Below are 20,679 nucleotides of genomic sequence, written 5' to 3' on the forward strand. Positions count from 1 at the left end.
AGAGCGTACCATTCCCTGAAAGGTCACACCCGCTAGCCTTCGTGGTTGCAGGTGTATATTGGCGGCGGTTATCACTTTATTCAAAGTGGGCCACTTTGCCCAGACAAGGACTTGCCTATAGAAATATAAATGAGAGAAACTTAAAAGCTAAGCGTACAATTTATTGACAAATTAAGAGGCCGGTAACGCACTTGTGAGCCTTCTGGCAATGTCCATGGGTGCTATCACTTAACATTAGATGAGCCTCTTGCCTGTTTGTTCTATGTTATATAAAATAAATTGCATTTCCTGAAAAATTATGTCCCTTCAAAAAGTTAATGGGAGCCTTTAAAACATTTTGTAAACTTCTGTAAATTACTAGCCGAACCTAAGATATACAGTATATACGATCATTTAAAAAGTATTAAAACATACAATTTGTAAAAGTAATAAAAAGGTAAGAGCTTTAATGAAAAGGCTAAAATTATATTTGATTATCTTTATTGCTTCTACGATTTTTGGTTTTTGGTTTATACCTATAATAAACTACTTCAGTAATGTGTAGTAACTGTATGCACCTTTCAAAATCTGAAACCAATTAATTAAATTATATTCGATTATATTCTCTCAGATCACTAGACCATCTCTCCTATCAATTCGATTATATTGATATTCCAATCACAGACAAGTGCGAAACGATCCGTCCTTCCGTTAGTCCAATCACAATCACACGAAATGAACAAGCATTTCATTGTTTTAAAACATACATATTTTCAAGTTTACTTAGTCCTCAACTTAAAGTTACCCCATAATAAAAGTTTACTTTGAATTGTTAAACGGTAATACATGTAACAGGACATGCGCAGTGTTACATGTAAAGCAACAACTGCGCGTCTATTATGTAATAATAATAATGTGTTATTAAAATGTTAACTCCTGTGAAATGACATTAAATATTCATAAGTACATATAGTTACCGCAATGAATGTCGGAAGCGTCAAATCAGTGAAAGGCCCAGCTCTGAATATGTGAACAATCCGCAATTGGCCGGCAAGTGTAAGGATATACTTCTTTTGCTTCAAATTGGCCGAATACCATTTACTCTCGTAAGGCCCACTGCATACATCAGAACTCTAGATAAAAAAATAATTCAGCTATATTAGGTTCTACTTAAAATGTTAATGAAACCAATGTGTATATTAAATAGTGCTGAATTTCGGTTTTAATTTTTCAGAAACAATTTATTTACTATAAGAATTCGAGAAAAGATTTGTGTAGTACAAAAAATAATATTGTGCTAGTCGATGAATGGGCATATGCCGCGGCCCATATTATTATCTACGATATTTCAGAGGGATAAACAGTGTTGGCCTAGTGGCTTCAGCGTGCGACTCGCATCCCTGAAGGGGTAGGTTCAATCGCCAGCTGTGCACCAATGGGCTTTCTTTCTATGTTTTTCATTTAACATTCGCTCGAACGGCGAAGGAAAACATCGTGAGGAAACCCACATGTCTTAGACCCGAAAGTTGACGGCGTGTGTCAGGCACTCGTGGCTGATCACCTACTTGCCCATTAGATTGAAAAATGATCATGAAATAGATTCAGAAATCTGAGGCCCAGACCTAAAGAGGTTGTAGTGCCACTAAAAAAGACCTCACAGGAATAAGGCTTACCTTAATGAGGACGTCTTGGCTGTGCCAACAAAACATAAAGAGTTGTGCCACGCCGAAGGTAAGATATTCTGCTGTTAGAATTAGCTGTGCAGTGTTTGTAGCAGACTGTTATAAATAAAGCATATTGATTTATAAATTCAGGGATTTCTATAAGCCACGTAAAAAGGTACAATATTATTAGTCTATATATCAACATACGTCAACATAATCATGATTATATTAGTTCCGAAAAGAGTGATTTAAAAGAAGTCATGTTGCAAAAACAATAAATGGGGGTAGCTCGTTTAAAAAATCTTGGCTTAAAGTCAAGCGCGAAGAAATACACTAAAAATTTAATATTGGAATGTGATATTGAATAAATAGAAATTTGGCGTTTCAAAATATTTAGCGATTTATTATCTTCATAGGGTTATTTATTGGGTGAGTTTTTTGTTTTATTAACTCGATCAATTTAAACACAAAACAATTGTATCGATGTATTCGTACTTCTGTGTTAACCATCGAATAAACTTTACGACGTTGAGATTTTAGCATGTGGTGAAGTGGAGGAAAGCGCCTGTAAGAAAGAAGACCTAAAATCGCTTTCTACGCCTCTAAAAACTCTTACGAACACGCTGGGCTATTTAAGTAGGCGCTTTGTAAACTGCTGTCTTGATACCAAAAAGTGTGCTTTTCTCGCTTTTGCTATGCTATCTGTATCAAAAATCAAAGATACCTACTCGTACTCTCTCATACAGAGAACAAAGTAAATCAGTATATATATGTTTATTAGGTATGTAATTTTATTTTGGTTAGGTTCTACTACTAATAATCGACCTATAACAAGGTCTTATAGTTTATATAAAATGTTACTTAACTTTAGTTCTGGGAATACTTCATGATTTATAGTATACTCTATTAGCGTACTTACCGTCAGCTCAAATGCGCTAACACAAAGCATCAAGGAGCATATTACTATGTAAATAAACATCACCGGTGACAAAAGCGAATCGAACAGTCTCGAATATCTGAAACAGATGAATTTTTGGTATTAACGGAAAAATATGTATATGATACATATTAAAAAATCTGGTTATTTAATGTTCTTGTTTGGAAATGGTTTTTTAGAAAGTTGGATAAATTATTTCCACCTATTAATTAACTTTAAGGCGTAAATTATAGTTTTCTATCGGTGATATAACGGCTTGTTAAATGAATTTTAACTAGTGCGTGCGTGTATAAAATGTTTATCGATATTTTGTGAACACCATTACTATATTATGGGAAAATTTGATTCTGGTAGCTTAGGAAACTTTGTTAGGTAATGTTTACATACTAGAAATTGGTAGGTATGTCGTTTCAATTACTCTTCGTAGACAGAATAAAAAAGTGGGGCCGAGGTGTCACTAAAATCTACGTTTTAATTTAGAATAAAGAGATCTCATTGTCTTAAATTCTTATGTCAAAGGTAATTATATTAAATTTGTGTAAACGTACGTTTTCGTGAAATAATATTTCAAACATTCCATTATGTAATTATAGAACACACATAAGTCAATTGATGTCACAGAGACTATGTGCATCAAAGGTTTATGTCTTAATAAATGTAAAAATATGTAGAATTTCAACGCGTAGTATATTATAAAGTTTTAATGAAACTAAAGCATATATAAGTAGGTTCATGTGGGATGCAGAGGAAAGTTTCGTAGCTGCGAACATCCTACACGTGTGAAAAACCATAAAGATCTGTTGTTGTGGTGAAATAAAATTAAAAAATTATCACGTTTTCACCTATGTTAAAAATGCAACCATATCAACAAAAATTCAGGATGATGCTGATAAGGCTATCGAATGAGTGTCAAAAGCAATATACAAGACTCGGTTATTATTACTATTGTGATTGTGGATGAAAAGAATGGGTTCGATGTATCCAAGTAAAATACGAGAAAAGACTCTTAAAAAGTAAAAAATTAAACATACGAACGATAGATTTTAATCAGTAAAAAGTAGTGTTTTTTGACCTTGCAGTAGAATTTCAATGTTAAATAATTGTTTCGTATTATATTTAATAGTTTTGAAATGGAAAGAAGAACTCGTTAGAAACATATATAATTCCTCCTTATAACAATAATAATTTATTATTTTTAAACGTTGACTTTGTTACGATATTTTTAAAATACAAGAACAATGCTTACTTGTGTGCATTGTTCTTGTATCTGTTCACATCGGATAATTATTATGATTTAATTTAAGTACCTAATGTATTATTCAATTGTAATAATTTACATTAGTATGTAATGCAAATACATCAATGTTGATTTTTGAATATAATTTTATGTTTGGAGAAGAAACATTCAATTCAACTTACTTCATCAGCATTACATGATCTTCGTGTATTTTTTTAACCCGTTTCAGTATTTCCTCTTCATCATTGGCGTCATCAAAGATTTGCTTACATCTCTCCTTTAATAAATCCAGTTTCCCTCCGAAGAAAATAAGCACAGAGAGCACACACGTATCAAACGCGCTCATGATGATAGCTCCAAGGGTACAGAACAAGATATGAATGACAACGGTGACCCAGCACCCAGGTGAGTGGTATTTATCGAAGGGCACCCACGAACTGAATATATGTGGAAACAATTCTGTTCCATTATGCAGTGCTTCTCTGTAGGAAGCAGAAGAGAGGTACTTCAGCAAAGGTGTTCCACATACAGTTACTTCAGTTGTGATCACCAAAGACCAGTAGAAATTGAGCAAATTGCGACAATAAACCGTGTAGTTGCTTATAATCTTGCCTCTGACAGCATCCCGCGTATTTCTCTCCCAAATATCAGCTTCCGTTACGTAATCAATGACTTCCTTCCATTTATTTTGAAATAAAATAAAAGCGTTGGATTTTATAATACAGACAATGCTTAGTACAGATATCTTTAGATTCGTTGATACGGAATCAAAGTTGGATCTCACGATATAAAGCTCTATATACTGAGTCAGAACAAATGCAGTAACTAATTCATGTATAAAAATATAGGCAAGTTTAGCTTTAGTACTTGATGGTAAAATAAAACCACTTCTCTTCAGAAGCCAATAGTTTGGACCCAAAAGTGGCTTCTTAGGGTCTTCTATAGATTTAATAAATCGCTTGAAGAACATGATCACGATGAAACTCAAACGAAATGGGATTAGAATCTATTTGTCTTCATTTAAATACCCTTCTGCCCTAAACCTTCAGCCCTCGTGTTTAAATAAACCAGAATTTTTCTATTTTTAAAAAAGATTTTAGTCGTCGAAGCTTTAATTTATTATGAGTCTGTCACGTAGGGTTTTTCAAGGCATTAAAATTACAGACTATTAAAATTAGGGTAATGTGAAAAAGAACTTCTAAAACGTTTCAATACATCGTGTTCTATGTAACGTGTACATCGAAGAATAACAAAACTAGATGACATCCTGGCTTAAAGCATAAACATTGTTAGTAATGTTATCTAAAAAGTCCCGCCAATGAAAGTAGAACACGTGAAAATATTTATTTGCTAAAAGATGTTCAGGGCAAATGTATTTAAATCTATCTTCCGGAGTGGCCTTTGAATACCTGTTGTATAACTCCGTAATTGTAATTATTGTATAATTTCTATGCATGTAGTACAAGATTAAATTTGTTTTTTTTAAATTATTGATTCCTTTACTAAATCCATAAAGAAAATATACTATCGACAAATGTCAACAGCACTAAACTAATAATGTTGTATCGAATTCTAAGCCTATAATTTAAATGTCGTTGTTGAAACCGCGAAATAAGGGTGGTTCGGACACGTCGGCTAATAGCCGGTTACCCTCACGTTAAAAAATAATGAAGCTATTACGTTAATAATAACATTTCAATGTTATTTAATAGGCTGGTATAGATTTACTTTTAATCCCTCTGAATTTTAAATTAATTCTAGGTATAATTGATAAAAAATAAAAATGTAATCTTAAGAATATTCTGTTTTACGACTAATTAAAAACAAAAAGGTACAAAGTACACAGTACACACGTCAGAAGTGAAACTTCTTTGGTAAACAAATTTTTAACTCTTGTACATAGTTATACAAATCTAAATCTTTAGATTTCCGAGACTTGGAGGGAAAAAGGAAGATATGTTAGGAATTTAATGAATTTAATTGTCATTAAAATATTAAGTGTTGGAAAATTAATACAAATAATAAATTTAATTTTTTGGCATTTTAATTTACAATTCGCCATTTGAGATTTCAATAAATTATTTTGCATAAAATATAAAATACTAATATTTCATAAATTCTCTTTACGAAATTTTAATTTTAAAAATAGAATTTCTATAAGGTAATTCACCCTTCTCACTCTCTCGCAATCGGTCTCAATCGCTTTCTCTCCCTTTCGACAAAAACGCTGCACATCTTCGTGACAATTTTACGTAAAAATTTTACCCATATGCACCTAAAGAAGTTTCACTTCCAAAAATGTTTTTTTTTTAAATACAAAAGTTTAAGTTGGCGCCTGGTAGATAGTACCGATGACCCCAGAGCTGGTGCTTTCCTTTCAACGAATAAGTATCGCAATACAGCGAGGAAATGCTGCCAGCGTTAAAGGTACAGTGCCACAGAGATCAAACTTTTTAAATTTGTTTTTGTATTATTATTCATTTTATTATTACTATGTAGGTTAAGAAAATTGTAAATACTGTATATTTGATTGTTATGTTTACTTTTTATTTGTATTAGTTTTATGGTTTTATATAATTTCCAACATATCATAGTTAATATCTTATTGTATTCATAAGATTTATCGGAATGGAATCACTTTATCGTCAACAAATATATATTTTTTAAATATGCATACGTAATAAAATAAGAAGTAGATATTCAATTTTATATTGACCTAGTTTACGGTCATCGAATTTATGGCGTTTTGAATATTTCTCCTTAATTTATATTTTAATTAGATCTCTGATCGAGGACACAACAACGTTTAATATGGTGTCTTTAGCTTGATTTTTTATTGTTTCACCGACAGTGAATTTAAACAAAACTGCAATTGCATAGCATACCCGACCACTAAAGATAGCCCATTACAGTAAAAACGGTACTATATCCTAACGTTCAATTACGGTGACCGCAGGTGTAGATATCTTATCTGGATATTAGAAACCTCAGCGATTGTCCATTGAACGAAACATGAAGCCTTGCGCTCGCGCACGGTGGGAGCCATGACAGCCAATCGCCAGCCAGTACCTTCGCTAAAGCGACGTCAAGTGCACGCGTCGATTGACTTTCAAAATACGAACGAAATACGTTTTCGAAAATAGTGACTGTGTATAAACACTAAAGAATTATGTTTATTGGGATCTTATAAGTGATTTACTAACAAAAATGTGACTGTCAGTTTTATAATATGTGATATCGATCTGTGATCGAAAAATGGCACTTACTGACGTTTACATTTAGTTGTCGATTTCACTAAAATGCGTGAGTTATTAAGATTAATATTGGTGTGTTTGTGTGCGTTCTTGTTAACCGTCAGAGGAGGGTTGAGTGATGAAAACACTGGATTCGGGGATACGTTATTAGATGGAGGCAAGGAGGAGCAGTATGAAAGGAATGTCAAAGGATTTGTACCAGGTAAGTCTAATCAAATATTTCTAATGCTAATATTGTTTTATTAAATAAATTGATATTTATATATTGTAGTATTATAATAATACTACAAGGACACACATCTTGGCCCTTTTTTCTAACCTAACCTACCATATATTGCCTCAGTATTTTTTAATCCTCCAACCAATTTGACGATATTATATATTCATATGTAGTTTAATTAGCAGAAGATTTCAAGGTGATTAACTTTATATTGAATAAACATTAAGTATGTAATTATTAATTGTGTTTTCATTAAGTACTTGTTTTACTCGTTTTAATTATAAAGGAATTGAATAATAAGAAACACTTAGAATATATTTGTGTGCTTAAAATATGTATTACACTCTCCAATTAATATGTATGATACATTTTAGTCATTTCATTTCAACAGAAAGTGTTTTATGCTAATGGAATAGCTTCACAGTATATTAAACTATAATTTGAGTTTTGTATGAAATAAATATCTAATATAGTTTTTAAAGAAAGTAGTTTATAAATCTTATAACTTAATTATTGGTTTATGTAGTAGACTTCAAACGTAGCGATTGTCCTCGTAGCGTTCCTACGGGAACGTAGCACTAACCCCATTTGATGTACAAAATAAAAAATAATTTATAGTTTATGTACAACATTTTGGTAAACAATTATAGTTCATGGCTTTTTATATAGACAGTGAAACAATGCAATTGGTACAATCGATATAGTCAATCAATCTAATTTATTGCTGCAACCTTTGACTTTTACGATCCTATTTACGCAGAATTCAGAAAGACGTTATAATTCGTCGTACTTAGTTACGTCAGTGATGTTGTTTTTGGTCAAAATATTGTATTTGTATATTTATGAGCTTGTTTGCCTAAATCATGCAAAAAAGAAGGTTTTGAAATAATACTAGGATTAGGCAATATTAGTATTTCATACTATGTTTGTTATGTTTAAAGTTGATTTTCGTTTAGTTTTTTATATTTGTATTATCACTTCGTGTACGTTTTCTAATTTCTAATTTAGAAATTGTATATAGTGGTTATTTTATCAATGTATCACTATGCCGAGCGTTGGCAAGCTTTTATCAATAAAAAAAAATTCTATAAGTGATATGCATGTTACGGTTATACGAAACATTTAAAATAGCAACTGTTTTGGGTAGGCTTGCAATTGATTTACCCAATACCCAATTGACCGAATGAAAATAAACTGAATGAGATCTGAACCGAGCTGAAACATTTCGGGCCATGCACACAAAACAGAACATTACAAAAAAATCCTCATTCAATTTAGACATGGGTTACCTAAAATGAAATTTTATATTTCAATTGATTACTTAAAGTTTCGAAGTTGAATATAGAAGGCCGTACGTGGAAGAATATAATTAAAATGCCATAGATAAGCGATAGTATAGGCGTAGGCTTGCTTGTGAAAATGTTGCGCAACAGAAGCCGGGCCCGTGTGAAAACATTTGCATTACAATTACAGTAAGCCACGGTGTTAAAACAATACATTCTTTGTTTCGTCCCCTTCTGGGGTAATGAGCATTGTTCGTGGTACGCGGTTCAAGGGGGTTTTATACTGTGTTTTTCATGAAATGTCTTACGGTTTAAACTGGGACAATATCCTCATATTTGGATAGTGGGTAACACATTTATATGAAACGGCAAAGTTACAATTACCTCTTTACTCATAAATCATTACATATTTTGTTGCGAATCGATTATTAATTATAAAAACTGTATTTAAAAAGCCTGTAATAACAGCCATGTATTATCGTCGCATGCTTCAAGAAGGTCTCTGAAAAAGAAATGAGAAGAGAACAAGAAAGTTCTTAATCGAGTTGGAATGTCGAAAAAACATATGCAGCAGAACATATAAAAATAAAACTGAAGGTCAACCTCCAGTAACGGAGAGACACCAAAAGAAGAAGAAGAATATGAGTCCCCAATTATAAAATTATTATAAGGGTTTTTCAACAAGAACTTTGTTTTCTAAAACAAAATAAAACAAAGAATTTAGAGGATAATGAATAAAATTTTTATTGTATTACAAAGAGAAAAGTTTGGCAATTATGAATGAAAAATGATATCTGGCAAATGTCCACCACGACCACGCTGACAGATGTTGATTCTTTCATCAAAATTTTTAATCACTTTTTGGCAAAATGGAGGGTCTATTTCGTTAATGACATCACGGATTTTGAGTTTTAAGGCTGCAATCGATTCGATTGGCTCCGTATAGACTCTGTCTTTAACATAGCCCCACAAAAAATAATCCAGTGGTGTTAAATCACACGATCTGGCTGGCCACTTAACAGCTGAATTTCGCGAAATTATGCGCTCGGGAAATTTGGTTTGCAATAAATTGATCGTTTCATTGGCTGTGTGACATTTGAATGGTCGATCAGCTTTAATTCCTGCACCAGTTGAATCTTGTAAGGCTTCAAAGCCAAATCCTTTCGCAAAATTCGCCATGTTGTGCTTTTGGATAACCCCAATGGTTGAGAACGTCGTGAAATTGACAAATTTTGATCTTCTTCAACACTGTGGCTCACGGCGGCGATGTTTTCTGTTGAACGACCCGGTCGAACACGTGTTGGTGTTGGCACATTTTGTACCGAGCCTGTCGACTCAAATTTCGCGACCAAATTCTTAACAGCGGTCTCAGAAGGACGATTATGCTGGCCGAAAATATCACGAATTTTACGAAATGTAACTTTAACAGAACCACCATTTTTATAGTGGATTTGAATTATTTTAATGCGATTTTCGAGCGAAATTGAATTCATTGTAATAATTGCCAAAGCACCTGCTACGAATACCGCCAAAAACTAAATGTCAAAACTATCACGTTCTCGGTGTTGCCACAATTGAAAAACAAACTTCTTGTTGAAATACCCTTTATAAGTAGCAAATTAATTAAAATTAAAACTTTTTGTTTTGAGTATTTGCAAGATACAAAACAATATGACATTCATTAAATGCTGCAAATAATTAGTTATAACTAATTCTTGTCTCACTAGTACATTAAAACAACTTTTCTATTCCTGGTTTAATACATAATTAACTGCATGATATACTAACGGCGATTGACAAGTAGTTCAACCGTAGTTACGTACACGGAATGTCACTTTCTGATGCGTACACTGTAGTGAAGGGAACGCCATGTTCTAGCGTTTACTTTAATAGGCAAACGTTGCAAGATCGCATACCGTTCCCTACTTGGAATTGGCATACGTATTTGTACTGTATATGACGAATATTTTATGTAAATTTCTAGATATATGTCTACGGGGGTAGGCTTTTATTGCCTATTGTATTAATTTGTGTAAACTTCAAAAGTAATGGAATGCAGCTTCAAAATCTATCAGTGTTAAATTATATCGCATTTTTCGATAAATAAAAGAAATGGCGCTAAAAGCTTGTTAGGTCTGGGCCTCAGATTGATGTATCTGTTTCATGTTCATTTGTCAATCAAAATAGGCAAGTAGGTGATCAGCCTCCTGTGCCTAACACACGCCATCAACTTTTTGGGTCGACATGCTGGTTTCCAAACAAAGTTTTACTTCACCTATGCACGCATAGAGAGAAAGTCCATTGGTCCAAAGCCGGAAATCGAACCTATGACCTCAGTGATGAGAGTCGCACGCTGAAAGGCTAAAACTGTTCTATTTTTCGTGATATAGGTTATGCGGCCGTTTGATTATTTTTTGCTTCAAAATAATTTTAGTTATTTTTAAATTGCACAATAGTAAATTGATCTCAAATTTAAATGCGTACTATAGATTTTAACCTTGTAAAATATTAGAATGAAAACCACAAACCACAAACGGGACGATTGGCAGTACGAGACATGAATTTTGTTTTTTTATAACAAACATGCGAATCGAAGTTAATGAAGAAGTTAGAAAGATATTTAATATGTGATGTAGTTCAGATGATGAAATTTGTGTGACCAAAGGAATTTTGTATAATAATTATATCGTTTACGTAACCTTAGTTAAATTACATATATAGTTTAGTTAATAATTTAAAAGCACAATAAATTCTAAAATGTTAGTTGTCGTATTGATAAATGAGCCCTTTAATTTTTCATACATTCATAAATTAATGTAACATTATCCAATATATGTATAAAAGGACAACATCACTTATATTTATTATAGAAAAAAGATATGTAAATTTTAAGAACCCATAAATAAGTTCAGATTTTTGTTAGTCCAGCGTCGCAACCCCACTGCCCCTAATTTTATGTCAGTTATAAGCTTTAATTTTAAACGATTAAAAACAGTTGACAAATAAAGTGTTTCATTACTTGAATATCCAGTCACCGAACTTAACTCTGTATATTTTTTTTAATTAAAACAGACAGCAAGCACGATTAGATTGTCTTAAAGTCGACAAACGTCAAATATTCGGAACATCAATTTGCAAAGAGTTACACAAATACTGGTTCACGGTCAAGACGTCTTATTTTGCAATGCATTAACGAACCATTGTTGCCGACATAAGGGCGCATGCAAATTTATAATTGGAAGGTTGTATTTGTGTAACGCCTATCTTTTTTTCATTTTTCTTCTACCGCTTTATTTATTTAATAGGGTAACCTTCAATTGTAGAGTTCAGTTATTTTAGTTTCTTTTTAGTGAAATGTGCACGAGTATTCGAGAGTTTTAAAAAGCAAATGTTTTGTTTTATAAACATGGCAGTCGTTGCATTTTCTGTGGGAATAGTTTCATAACAGGCTCTGCTCTGAAACTGTTAAATTTATCTGTGTGCAGAATACACCCTGTATTTTAACCTGGTTTTGATTCCTAAGCAACTAAGGTTTCTTGTTGGACACACAGAGTTATTTATCAGGTTATTTGGTACTAGTAGACTCGGCCAAGCTTTGCAGTGGCTAAGATTTTTGTTATATTACATAGTAGTAAACTATTCAAGAGAAAGGGCAGGAGAACACCAATCCACCATGCTTTTTTGGTGGTTATGCCATTAAATTGTAGCTTATGTGAAACGTTGTTAATTATATAGAGACATGTTGTCGCGACATTTTTTATAGATAGTGATGTGTCCTGAAAAATTGTAATACATCATTTTGTTCTATCATTAATAGTTTTCGCAGCGCTCACGATTGAAGGAAGTTTTTTGTTTATTTTTTTACACCTTGGGTTAGACTATTCAAGTTTTAGTAAGCATCCCTAATTTCTTTGATGAAACATAGCCTATGTCACTCGGGAATAGTGTAGCTTGCCAACGGTGAAAGAATTTTTGAAATCGGTCCAGTAGTTTCGGAGTCTATTCATTTCAAACAAACAAAAAATCAAACCTTTCCTCTTTATAATATTAGTATAGAAATACACGCTAAAATGGATCTACCCTATGTGGACGTGGCACGGACGTATCCTTGTGAGATTGACGAGATTGCAAACGCACATACTGTGTCGATGATGATGTGGTACGCGATCAAATCAAAACAGGTTTAAAAATATTTAATGATTAATTATTTTATTCAAACCCTATTCTACGAAGTCTATACGTGCCAAAGTTCATTTAAAGTACATTGTTTAATATTCGAAACTTTTTGATCATATTATGAATTTTGATGGCATTGAAAAAATCGTTGTATGCAATTAACATTAATTGTTTATTTGATGGATGTTGTAAATGTTCCGAATGTTCATTCGATGCGCGATGTTTCGCATATCTTTCTTTATGCTCTTATAATTCATTGCAAAATCCTAAAACCAGTATTTACTTTGTAATATTTTGTACCCGCTATAGGTATCAATGATTTGTACAACAATATATTTATCAATAAATAAGGACTTTGTTTAAAGCATTTTAAATGATAGCTGTAGTATTGTTAAATATTTTTTGTTGACTTTAAATTTATTAAAAATAATATAGAACATCAGTATAGTATAGAACATATATTTAAATAGATTTATAACAAACCACTTTGGGTTTGTAAAATTTAGTTACGAACTAAATTCAAAACTATGCAAGTTACTTTTTTACAGTTGGAAATAATTTGAATTGCAAACATAATTCGTAACTCTATTGTATCGATTTTAACTTCCATACAATTGTTTTTGCAAATAAACTTTTACGTTTATTGACGTTCAAAGTATCGGTTTCGTAATGTTTCGCAGTATCAAACAATGAAATAATATGAGGCACGGAACCGGAATACTAATGCATTTTGAGCCGCCTTTACCTCTCTTTCGACACTTTCTATTTATTTTTAACGAAAACTCAAAAAAGGTTTACAATGTATATTTTATGCTGGCAGCGTTAAAGGAACACTGCCACGGGGACTAAACTTTTTAATTATTATTTTTTTAATTATTATTATTACTATGTAGCTTAGGAATATTGTTGGAAATAAATAAATTTTATGAATACAAAATATTTTGTATATTTATTTAATATATCAACTCAGTCTTATCAGCTATAGGGGACAAATATATCAGCGGATCAGTGTGGAGGTTGCTAATAGTCTAGTAGAATAAATGGCTAAATAAATGTTTTATTCAGCCATTTCATATAATATTTTACTAGCTTTTAATTTATTTACTAAATACTGAACTTGAATTTAAGCTTTATAAAATATGTCAGTCTAGATTTGTTAACTCACATTATTTGGCATTGTTGAAGAACTTTGAACTGGGCAGTAGAATCTCTAACAAATCGGCGTTATTATCCCGAACCAATTAAATATTAATTCTCCAAAGGAGCGTTTTTAAAAAGAATATTTTCAATTAATTATTTCATTACAACTACTTTCACTAATGGGGTGAAGTAATGTTGTCTTAGATATTGATCAGAAACGTACGTTATAAATATTATGAAATAAGCCAAGGCCAAAAAATATGATTATTCGTTACCCGCTTGGAACACCACAATATCTAATTTACAGCAGATGAAGCTGTGTAAATATAAAGTAATGTATAACTGTCATTCCGTGACCATGCAGGCAAATGGCACTCTCGTTAATAATGGCAAATAATACTTTGATTATTTAAAGATAAACAAGTGCGTGCGTACAAAGTACACATAGTTGGTAAACTAATTTTTAACTATTGTTCATATTTATACAAATCTAAAACTTTAGATTTTCGAGACTTAGAGGGAGGGAAAACGGAAGATATGTTAGGAATTTAATGAATTTAATTGTCATTAAAATATTAAGTGTCGAAAATTAATACAAATAATAAAATTAATTTATTTCTGCGATAATAAAAACACGTGGCATTTTAATTTACAATTCGTCATTTGTGATGTCAATAAATTATTTGCATAAAAATACTAATATTTCATAAATTCTCTTTACGAAATTTTAATTTCTCTCTTTCTCAATCGGTCTCAATTGCTCTCTCCCTTTCGACAAAAACGCTGTACATCTTCGTGACGTTCCATAATTTTTTTACAAAAAGAAGTTTCACTTCAAAAAATCTTTGCAAAAACGTACATGTACAATTAATAATCTCTTTATGTAGTTTTTTATTTACAAACACAAAAAGCTTTCATGATAAGATAACATTTCCTTATTCAAAGCCTGGGATAATTTTCACCGGTCTTTGAATAAAGATGTTGCGAGTTAATGAATGGGAAACGTACTTTAACTTTTCTATTTACGGATGTAAAAAGTGATAAACATTACTTCCAAGAGAAAAGTATATCCCTATGTGAATTTGTGAAAAAAATATTTTTTAAGTAGCTTTAAATATCTATTACGTACTGTAGTGACTAAAACAATATTGTATATAGTTTTTAATAAATTACTACGGTATTTCTTTCATTGATTCTCCGACGGAAATCAAATTTCGTCTACAATCTCAATATAATATATGCCTTAAATACTACATGTGCACGAATAGCCTACTTCCAGCCCACGCGACGCGCGTCTCTATTAACCCTGATATCTATCTGCTTACAAATAATACTTGCTTATAAATACAATAAAGAAAAATGAAAAAGCATACAGATAAGGAGCTTTACGTTTGTTTATGGAGTAGGGCATTTCTTGTTTCTATAAGATTGAGCTATTAGTATCACAATTAAGTTAACTCGTATAGGACGTACAAAATGGTACCGTTCCACTAACCGAGCAACGGGTTACGCAACTAGTAAATACACGTAAATCACAACAGAGAATACTAGTTCTTATCCCCATTGTACATGAATCAATATCGGGTGTCAAGTAAATCCAGTTTTTACCGCTATTACGGGTAAAGTTACATGAACTTCGGTTTTGCAATTAACTCGGGCTCGATTACGATTTATTTTGTAATATCCTATATTTATGAAGATTGTTCTTTTGATCATTAATTATTTAATCATTAGATTTATAATTTTAAGATTATATGTTAGTTTCCAAATTATGTTATTTTTATCAGAACATATTATATTATTATGTTCTACAATGTCTTGAAGTTTTAGCTACAGTAATAAAACTTTATGTTAACTATAAAAAAATCTATATACTTTGAGTTCAAGACCGTCGCCTACAGTCAAACAATGACAAAAATTAAACATACGCAAGGCTGAATCTTTGCGAAGGAGGCACAATGCAGATTGTATTAAAATTACAATACAATACTAAGTATAAACATAATTATCTTATGAATACGTCTGTCTTTTCAACTTATTAAAATATATTTTTTGGCTATACATGACAATATAATTATATAGTTTAATTTTAATTGACTAAAACTAATTTTAAACTGAAAGAATTATACGTAGTCGGTCCCAAAGTTCTGTCATAAATAGAAATAATGATAAAAACAAAAGTACTTATCAGTTTTTAATGATCGATATATCAATTCATAGAACATTAATTAAGGAATAGAAATAGCATACAATTATTCGAAATGACCACCCTTATTTTTAATACTGGCCCTTAAGCCTCGCGGCCAGTCGTCTATCGCAGCACGCACTATATTCATGTCGATTTCAGCGACTGGTTTATTTAAATATGACGGCAGACTCTCCAAATTTTTAAGTGGTATAGCACAGACCTTCCTCTCTAACACCTGCCAAATTTTATAGTCCAAAGGATTAAGGTCTGGACTGGAGGAAGGCCAATCCACGTGTCTAATTAAGCCGATGTTTTGACGCTCAAACCACGTTTGAGCGGTCTTGACTGTTTGTGAAGGCGCAGAGTCCTGCTGGAACACGAAGTGATGTCCCGAAAATAGCGTGCTAGGCAGGTCTTTGACAAGCCGATCCAAAACCTTCTCTTGGTACACTTTTGCACTGGTTTTGACCCCCTTTTCGCAAAAATGAACGTCATTTGGCCAGTAATAGGACACTCCCAATCGGACCATTACTGATGAAGGATGATGTCCATGTTGCACCCTTGGAACTTTATTTACAGCTTCTTCAGAACTCCTGGCGTATACTCTATCATTCTGTTTATTGTACTTCTCTTCAAAATCGAAAATTTTTTCGTCCGTAAAGAAGGTATCACGGTGTCGGTTTTTCGCGTACCGCTTTAACAACACCCGCGATCTCTTAAGCCTTATTGCTTTTAGACGAGCATTAAGTGAGTGCCCACTTTTTTTGTATGCACTCGTAGACCAAGATCTTCATTTAAAACCTTTTTTATTATTTTACTATTGACACCCATCTGCAAATCCATCAACTTCTGTTTTCGGACAGGATTTCTTGCTATCCGCGCCTTGATAGCTTTGATTACTGCTGGTGTTCTTGCGGAGCGTGGCCGGCCAGTTTTTTTTTCTTGTCCTCAACACGGGAGACTTCATTGTACCTATCAATAGTACGAGACACAAACCTAAGCGTTATATTCAAACTTTTGAACAACTTGAAAATGGTACTCGGCGAGTGCCAACAGCGGTGCAACGAAATAACAGCTATTCCGTTCTCTTTCTATGTCCACTCCATCGTGAAAAATTACAGAAAGTGATTGTTTTTTTCTTTTAAAACAATAGTCAAACATTCAAAAATATAATGCAATATTTTTTTTATAAAATCATGTTCGAAATTTAAAAATAATGTGACATTGACAGAACTTTGGGACCAACTACGTATGTCTAAAGTGTACATAATTATAATAAATTTAAAAAAAAACAATAAATTACGTTAAGAAATTAAACCTAAAAATTCATGATTTATAAAGAAGCTTAAAAATCTATTTAAAAAAAATCGGAAGTTACTACCGTTGAAAAACCCAATGGCACTACAACCTTGTTTTGTAGATAAGAGGAAAATTCTTAATTTTAAATGTATGCTTATTGTAGCATAAATTCTAGTTAAAATAAAGCTAAATAAGTTAGCAGAGTAAGTTATTTAGGAGACGGTAAAGATCTCATTGTTATGCGGCGCGGGGTTTGAGGTTTGGAATTTAAAGCAAAAAATAAGGCTTTGGTTGAATTTTAAGTGACGTGACAGCTTTTTGAATGGTTTGGAACTTTAAGTTAATAAAATAACTGGTTTGAAAATAAATTATCAATAATATTTGGTCAATATTTACAATTATAATTAGAATTGAAACTCAAATTTATGTTACATTTATTGTATAGATTAAAAAAAATTATTTACAAAAAACAAACTTGTTTTAACAGGTGACCTAAATCAACATGAACATTATACATAGAACAAAGAAAAAAAAAACATTTTAAGGCTAATGAAAATTGAAACGGCTCTTATTAGATTGGCATGTTGAAACTTATAAAATTTAAATTAAAGCCACTATAAAAAAATCCAAGAGGCTAATGCTATTAACAATTTAAACAGGAACTTAAATTATAAATAAGTTAAGGAACTTAACTGTTTAAATTGCTCTTTAATATATAGATTTGTACATAGATTGTTTTATATGTAAATTACACAGATTAAATCTACAAACCAGCTAAAATGCACTGAATTAGGAATTACAATTAACTTTCGGTCCTCAATCCAGTTTTATTGCTTAACCTGGTCCAAATGATCGGAATGTCTAGCAAATAATATTTGCATAAAATTCCAAATAGAATGGCGACTTGTTTTATACCAGTACTGTTACATCTAACCTATTCCTCAATCGAACTGTTACAGCAAATAATGAATACCTTTTTAACTAATATACTTTTGAAACAACAAGTATTACTATTTAATTGATCAACATTTGTAATAATTCAGCCTTCTGTATTACCGACAGTTTTTGAAATTAAATGTGCTGCTTTTTTCACGATGTTTTTCTTCACCGTACAAAGTGCGCATATAGAAATATTAAAAGGATATTTAAGAAGTGCACCGCCTGTCGAATACATATCTTGTAAGAGTTGAAAACTTTCTAATATTCCTGTATCACTAATATACCAGCTCCTTCCGCTTGAGTATTCAAAAAAGAGCTATTAGAATCGTCGACAACCAGTCACTTTCCGAGTGGCTTGATTATGTAGTGATGTGGGATCTCTCTGCATCTTCTTACGTTTTTACTATGGAGAGTGTTCAAAGGAGTTGTCCGGATTATTACCTGCAGCGAGTTTCATCATCGGATATCAAGGCAGAATACAAAATACCATCCGTATCACCTCGATGTCCGTTGTTCAACAACTGAGTGTTTCTTAAGGCAATTTTTGCTGTGCATCACCAATATGTGGCCAGCTGCCCACTGAAGTATTTCCAAACCAATTCGACTTAGGATCCAAAAAATTGCGTACCAATTCTTAAAAGGCTGGCAACGCACTTGCGAGCCTTCTAGCAAAGAGAGTGTCCATGGGCGCCAAATAACTAGGCGGTATTACTTAACATCAGTAGAGTCTCCTGCCCGTTTGTTACATAAAAAAAAACACTTTTTTGGTCTCCTGTAAAGCTTTTCATGGATTATTAAATAAAATACTCTTAATTAAATTAAATAACATTTTGGATATGCAATTTACCATTTGCTCTCAAACGGATATTAAATGAATATTGCCTTGAACAAATATTTAAATCTCATTACCATACACAGCTACATCTGTGAAGGAAGCAGTTTCTAAGTTTATGCGTAGTGTGTGACAGTTTTGCGTAAAATATACGGAATTTTGAATGGACAAGAAAACATGTTTACGATCAAACTTTTGTTGTTGAGATTATATTATTCTAATTTTATATTGAGGAATTTGACTGACCGTTAATTTATTCGTTTTGTTTTTTCCGTTCTATTCCAAAAAGGGGATTTATTCGTATAAATAATATATCAGGCAAACTCTTATAGATATGTTGACTAGACAGTTTATCTTAATGTTGAAGATTTAAGAAAACAAAAAATTAGCACTTTGTACCTTAACATTGTTAACCCATTATTATGATTTGTTTATTAGTTTAGTCTTATATATTAGTAACTAGCTGATCCGGCAAACGTCGTTTTGCCTTGTTTATCATTTATAATAAAAAAATAGAGGTTGATCGTAGAGGGGTGAAAATTAGGGGTTGTATGTATTTTTTAATGCTGTATCATAAAAAAATAGAAATTAAAAATTTTGTCTAAAAAATAAAAAATAAAATTTAGGGGTGGACTACCCCTCACATTTAGGGGGATGAAAAATAGATGTTGGCCGATTCTCATAGATACCGGATAAGCACAAAAATTTCATCAAAATCGGTCAAGCCGTTTCGGAGGAGTATGGCAACGAAAACTGTGACACGAGAATTTTATATATTAGATGAACGTCGACGCTTCGATGGACAGAAAAATTGTGACTAATGTGGGTTCAAATGTATGAGGCATAAAGATGACACAAGTAAACACTGTAAGCATTACTTTTCAATTCATAAGAATGTATCCTTGGACCAAAGAGTTTGCAAAGCTTTTGTTTTTAGAGTAATCAAACTGTCAATCTGTAACGTAGTGTGGGTTGAACTAAAAATACCTAAACCTCTTTCATGTCTGCTAAATATTCTATAGAATTAATTGACCAAGGTTGTTAGGCTATTACGAGTGACGATTGAGATAAATTGCTGCTAACATTTCCCTAATGACTAGTAATTAACTTTTAATGATATTATGAAATAACTAGACGCAATACATATAGACTCTATGAGCTAGAGAAAAATGTCCTACGTACTAGGTATATGTTATATTGTTTTACATCTTGAAAACATTTTTGTATCGCGTTTACAATCCAGCCTTGCGATTCCTTAACTCACTTTTCGAACTCTCACTGCGGGTTTCGCAGCGGTGGTCGCGCTTAAATTAGTCGTGAAGCAGTCATTTTACGATTTGGCATTCTGATAAGGAGGGACCTTAAGTGAGTTACAGAATCGCAAGGTAGTTTTGTACAGCGCAGCCTGGAGAGACATAGACAACTATGCCTTGACTTGTTTAAGCTATCGCGGAATATGCTTAAAAGGAGTATTATGAATACCCATAGTGCCAGCACACCCCACATGCACACCTCACGTACATACCCTCAC

General features: G+C 32.3%; 2 protein-coding genes across 3 annotated transcripts in view; one reads left to right on the forward strand and one right to left on the reverse strand.

Annotated features, from left to right (window-relative positions):
• Nucleotides 1–485: 485 nt before the first annotated feature.
• The window catches only part of LOC125056840 (odorant receptor 4-like), a 29,973-nt gene continuing 9,779 nt past the window's right edge, over nt 486–20,679 (reverse strand). Inside the window, exons 1-5 of one of the 2 annotated variants that reach the window (XM_047660147.1) lie at nt 4,000–5,446; nt 2,563–2,659; nt 1,653–1,757; nt 957–1,112; nt 486–567 (exon numbers count right to left, since the gene is read on the reverse strand). In XM_047660147.1, coding sequence (XP_047516103.1) covers nt 526–567; nt 957–1,112; nt 1,653–1,757; nt 2,563–2,659; nt 4,000–4,787 — 1,188 coding nt within the window. In that variant the 5' untranslated portion in view covers nt 4,788–5,446 and the 3' untranslated portion in view covers nt 486–525. Of the gene's footprint in view, nt 568–956; nt 1,113–1,652; nt 1,758–2,562; nt 2,660–3,999; nt 5,447–20,679 lie in introns of those variants that run through there. The other variant, XM_047660148.1, reaches the window with a different exon arrangement.
• LOC125056838 (probable serine/threonine-protein kinase dyrk2) overlaps nt 6,862–20,679 on the forward strand; it is a 107,337-nt gene continuing 93,519 nt past the window's right edge. Inside the window, exon 1 of the mRNA XM_047660144.1 lies at nt 6,862–7,273. Coding sequence (XP_047516100.1) covers nt 7,117–7,273 — 157 coding nt within the window. The 5' untranslated portion in view covers nt 6,862–7,116. The remainder of the gene's footprint in view (nt 7,274–20,679) is intronic.

This window comes from Pieris napi, chromosome 15 (genome assembly GCF_905475465.1).
Source record: "Pieris napi chromosome 15, ilPieNapi1.2, whole genome shotgun sequence".
Classification (NCBI taxonomy): Eukaryota; Metazoa; Arthropoda; class Insecta; order Lepidoptera; family Pieridae; genus Pieris; species Pieris napi.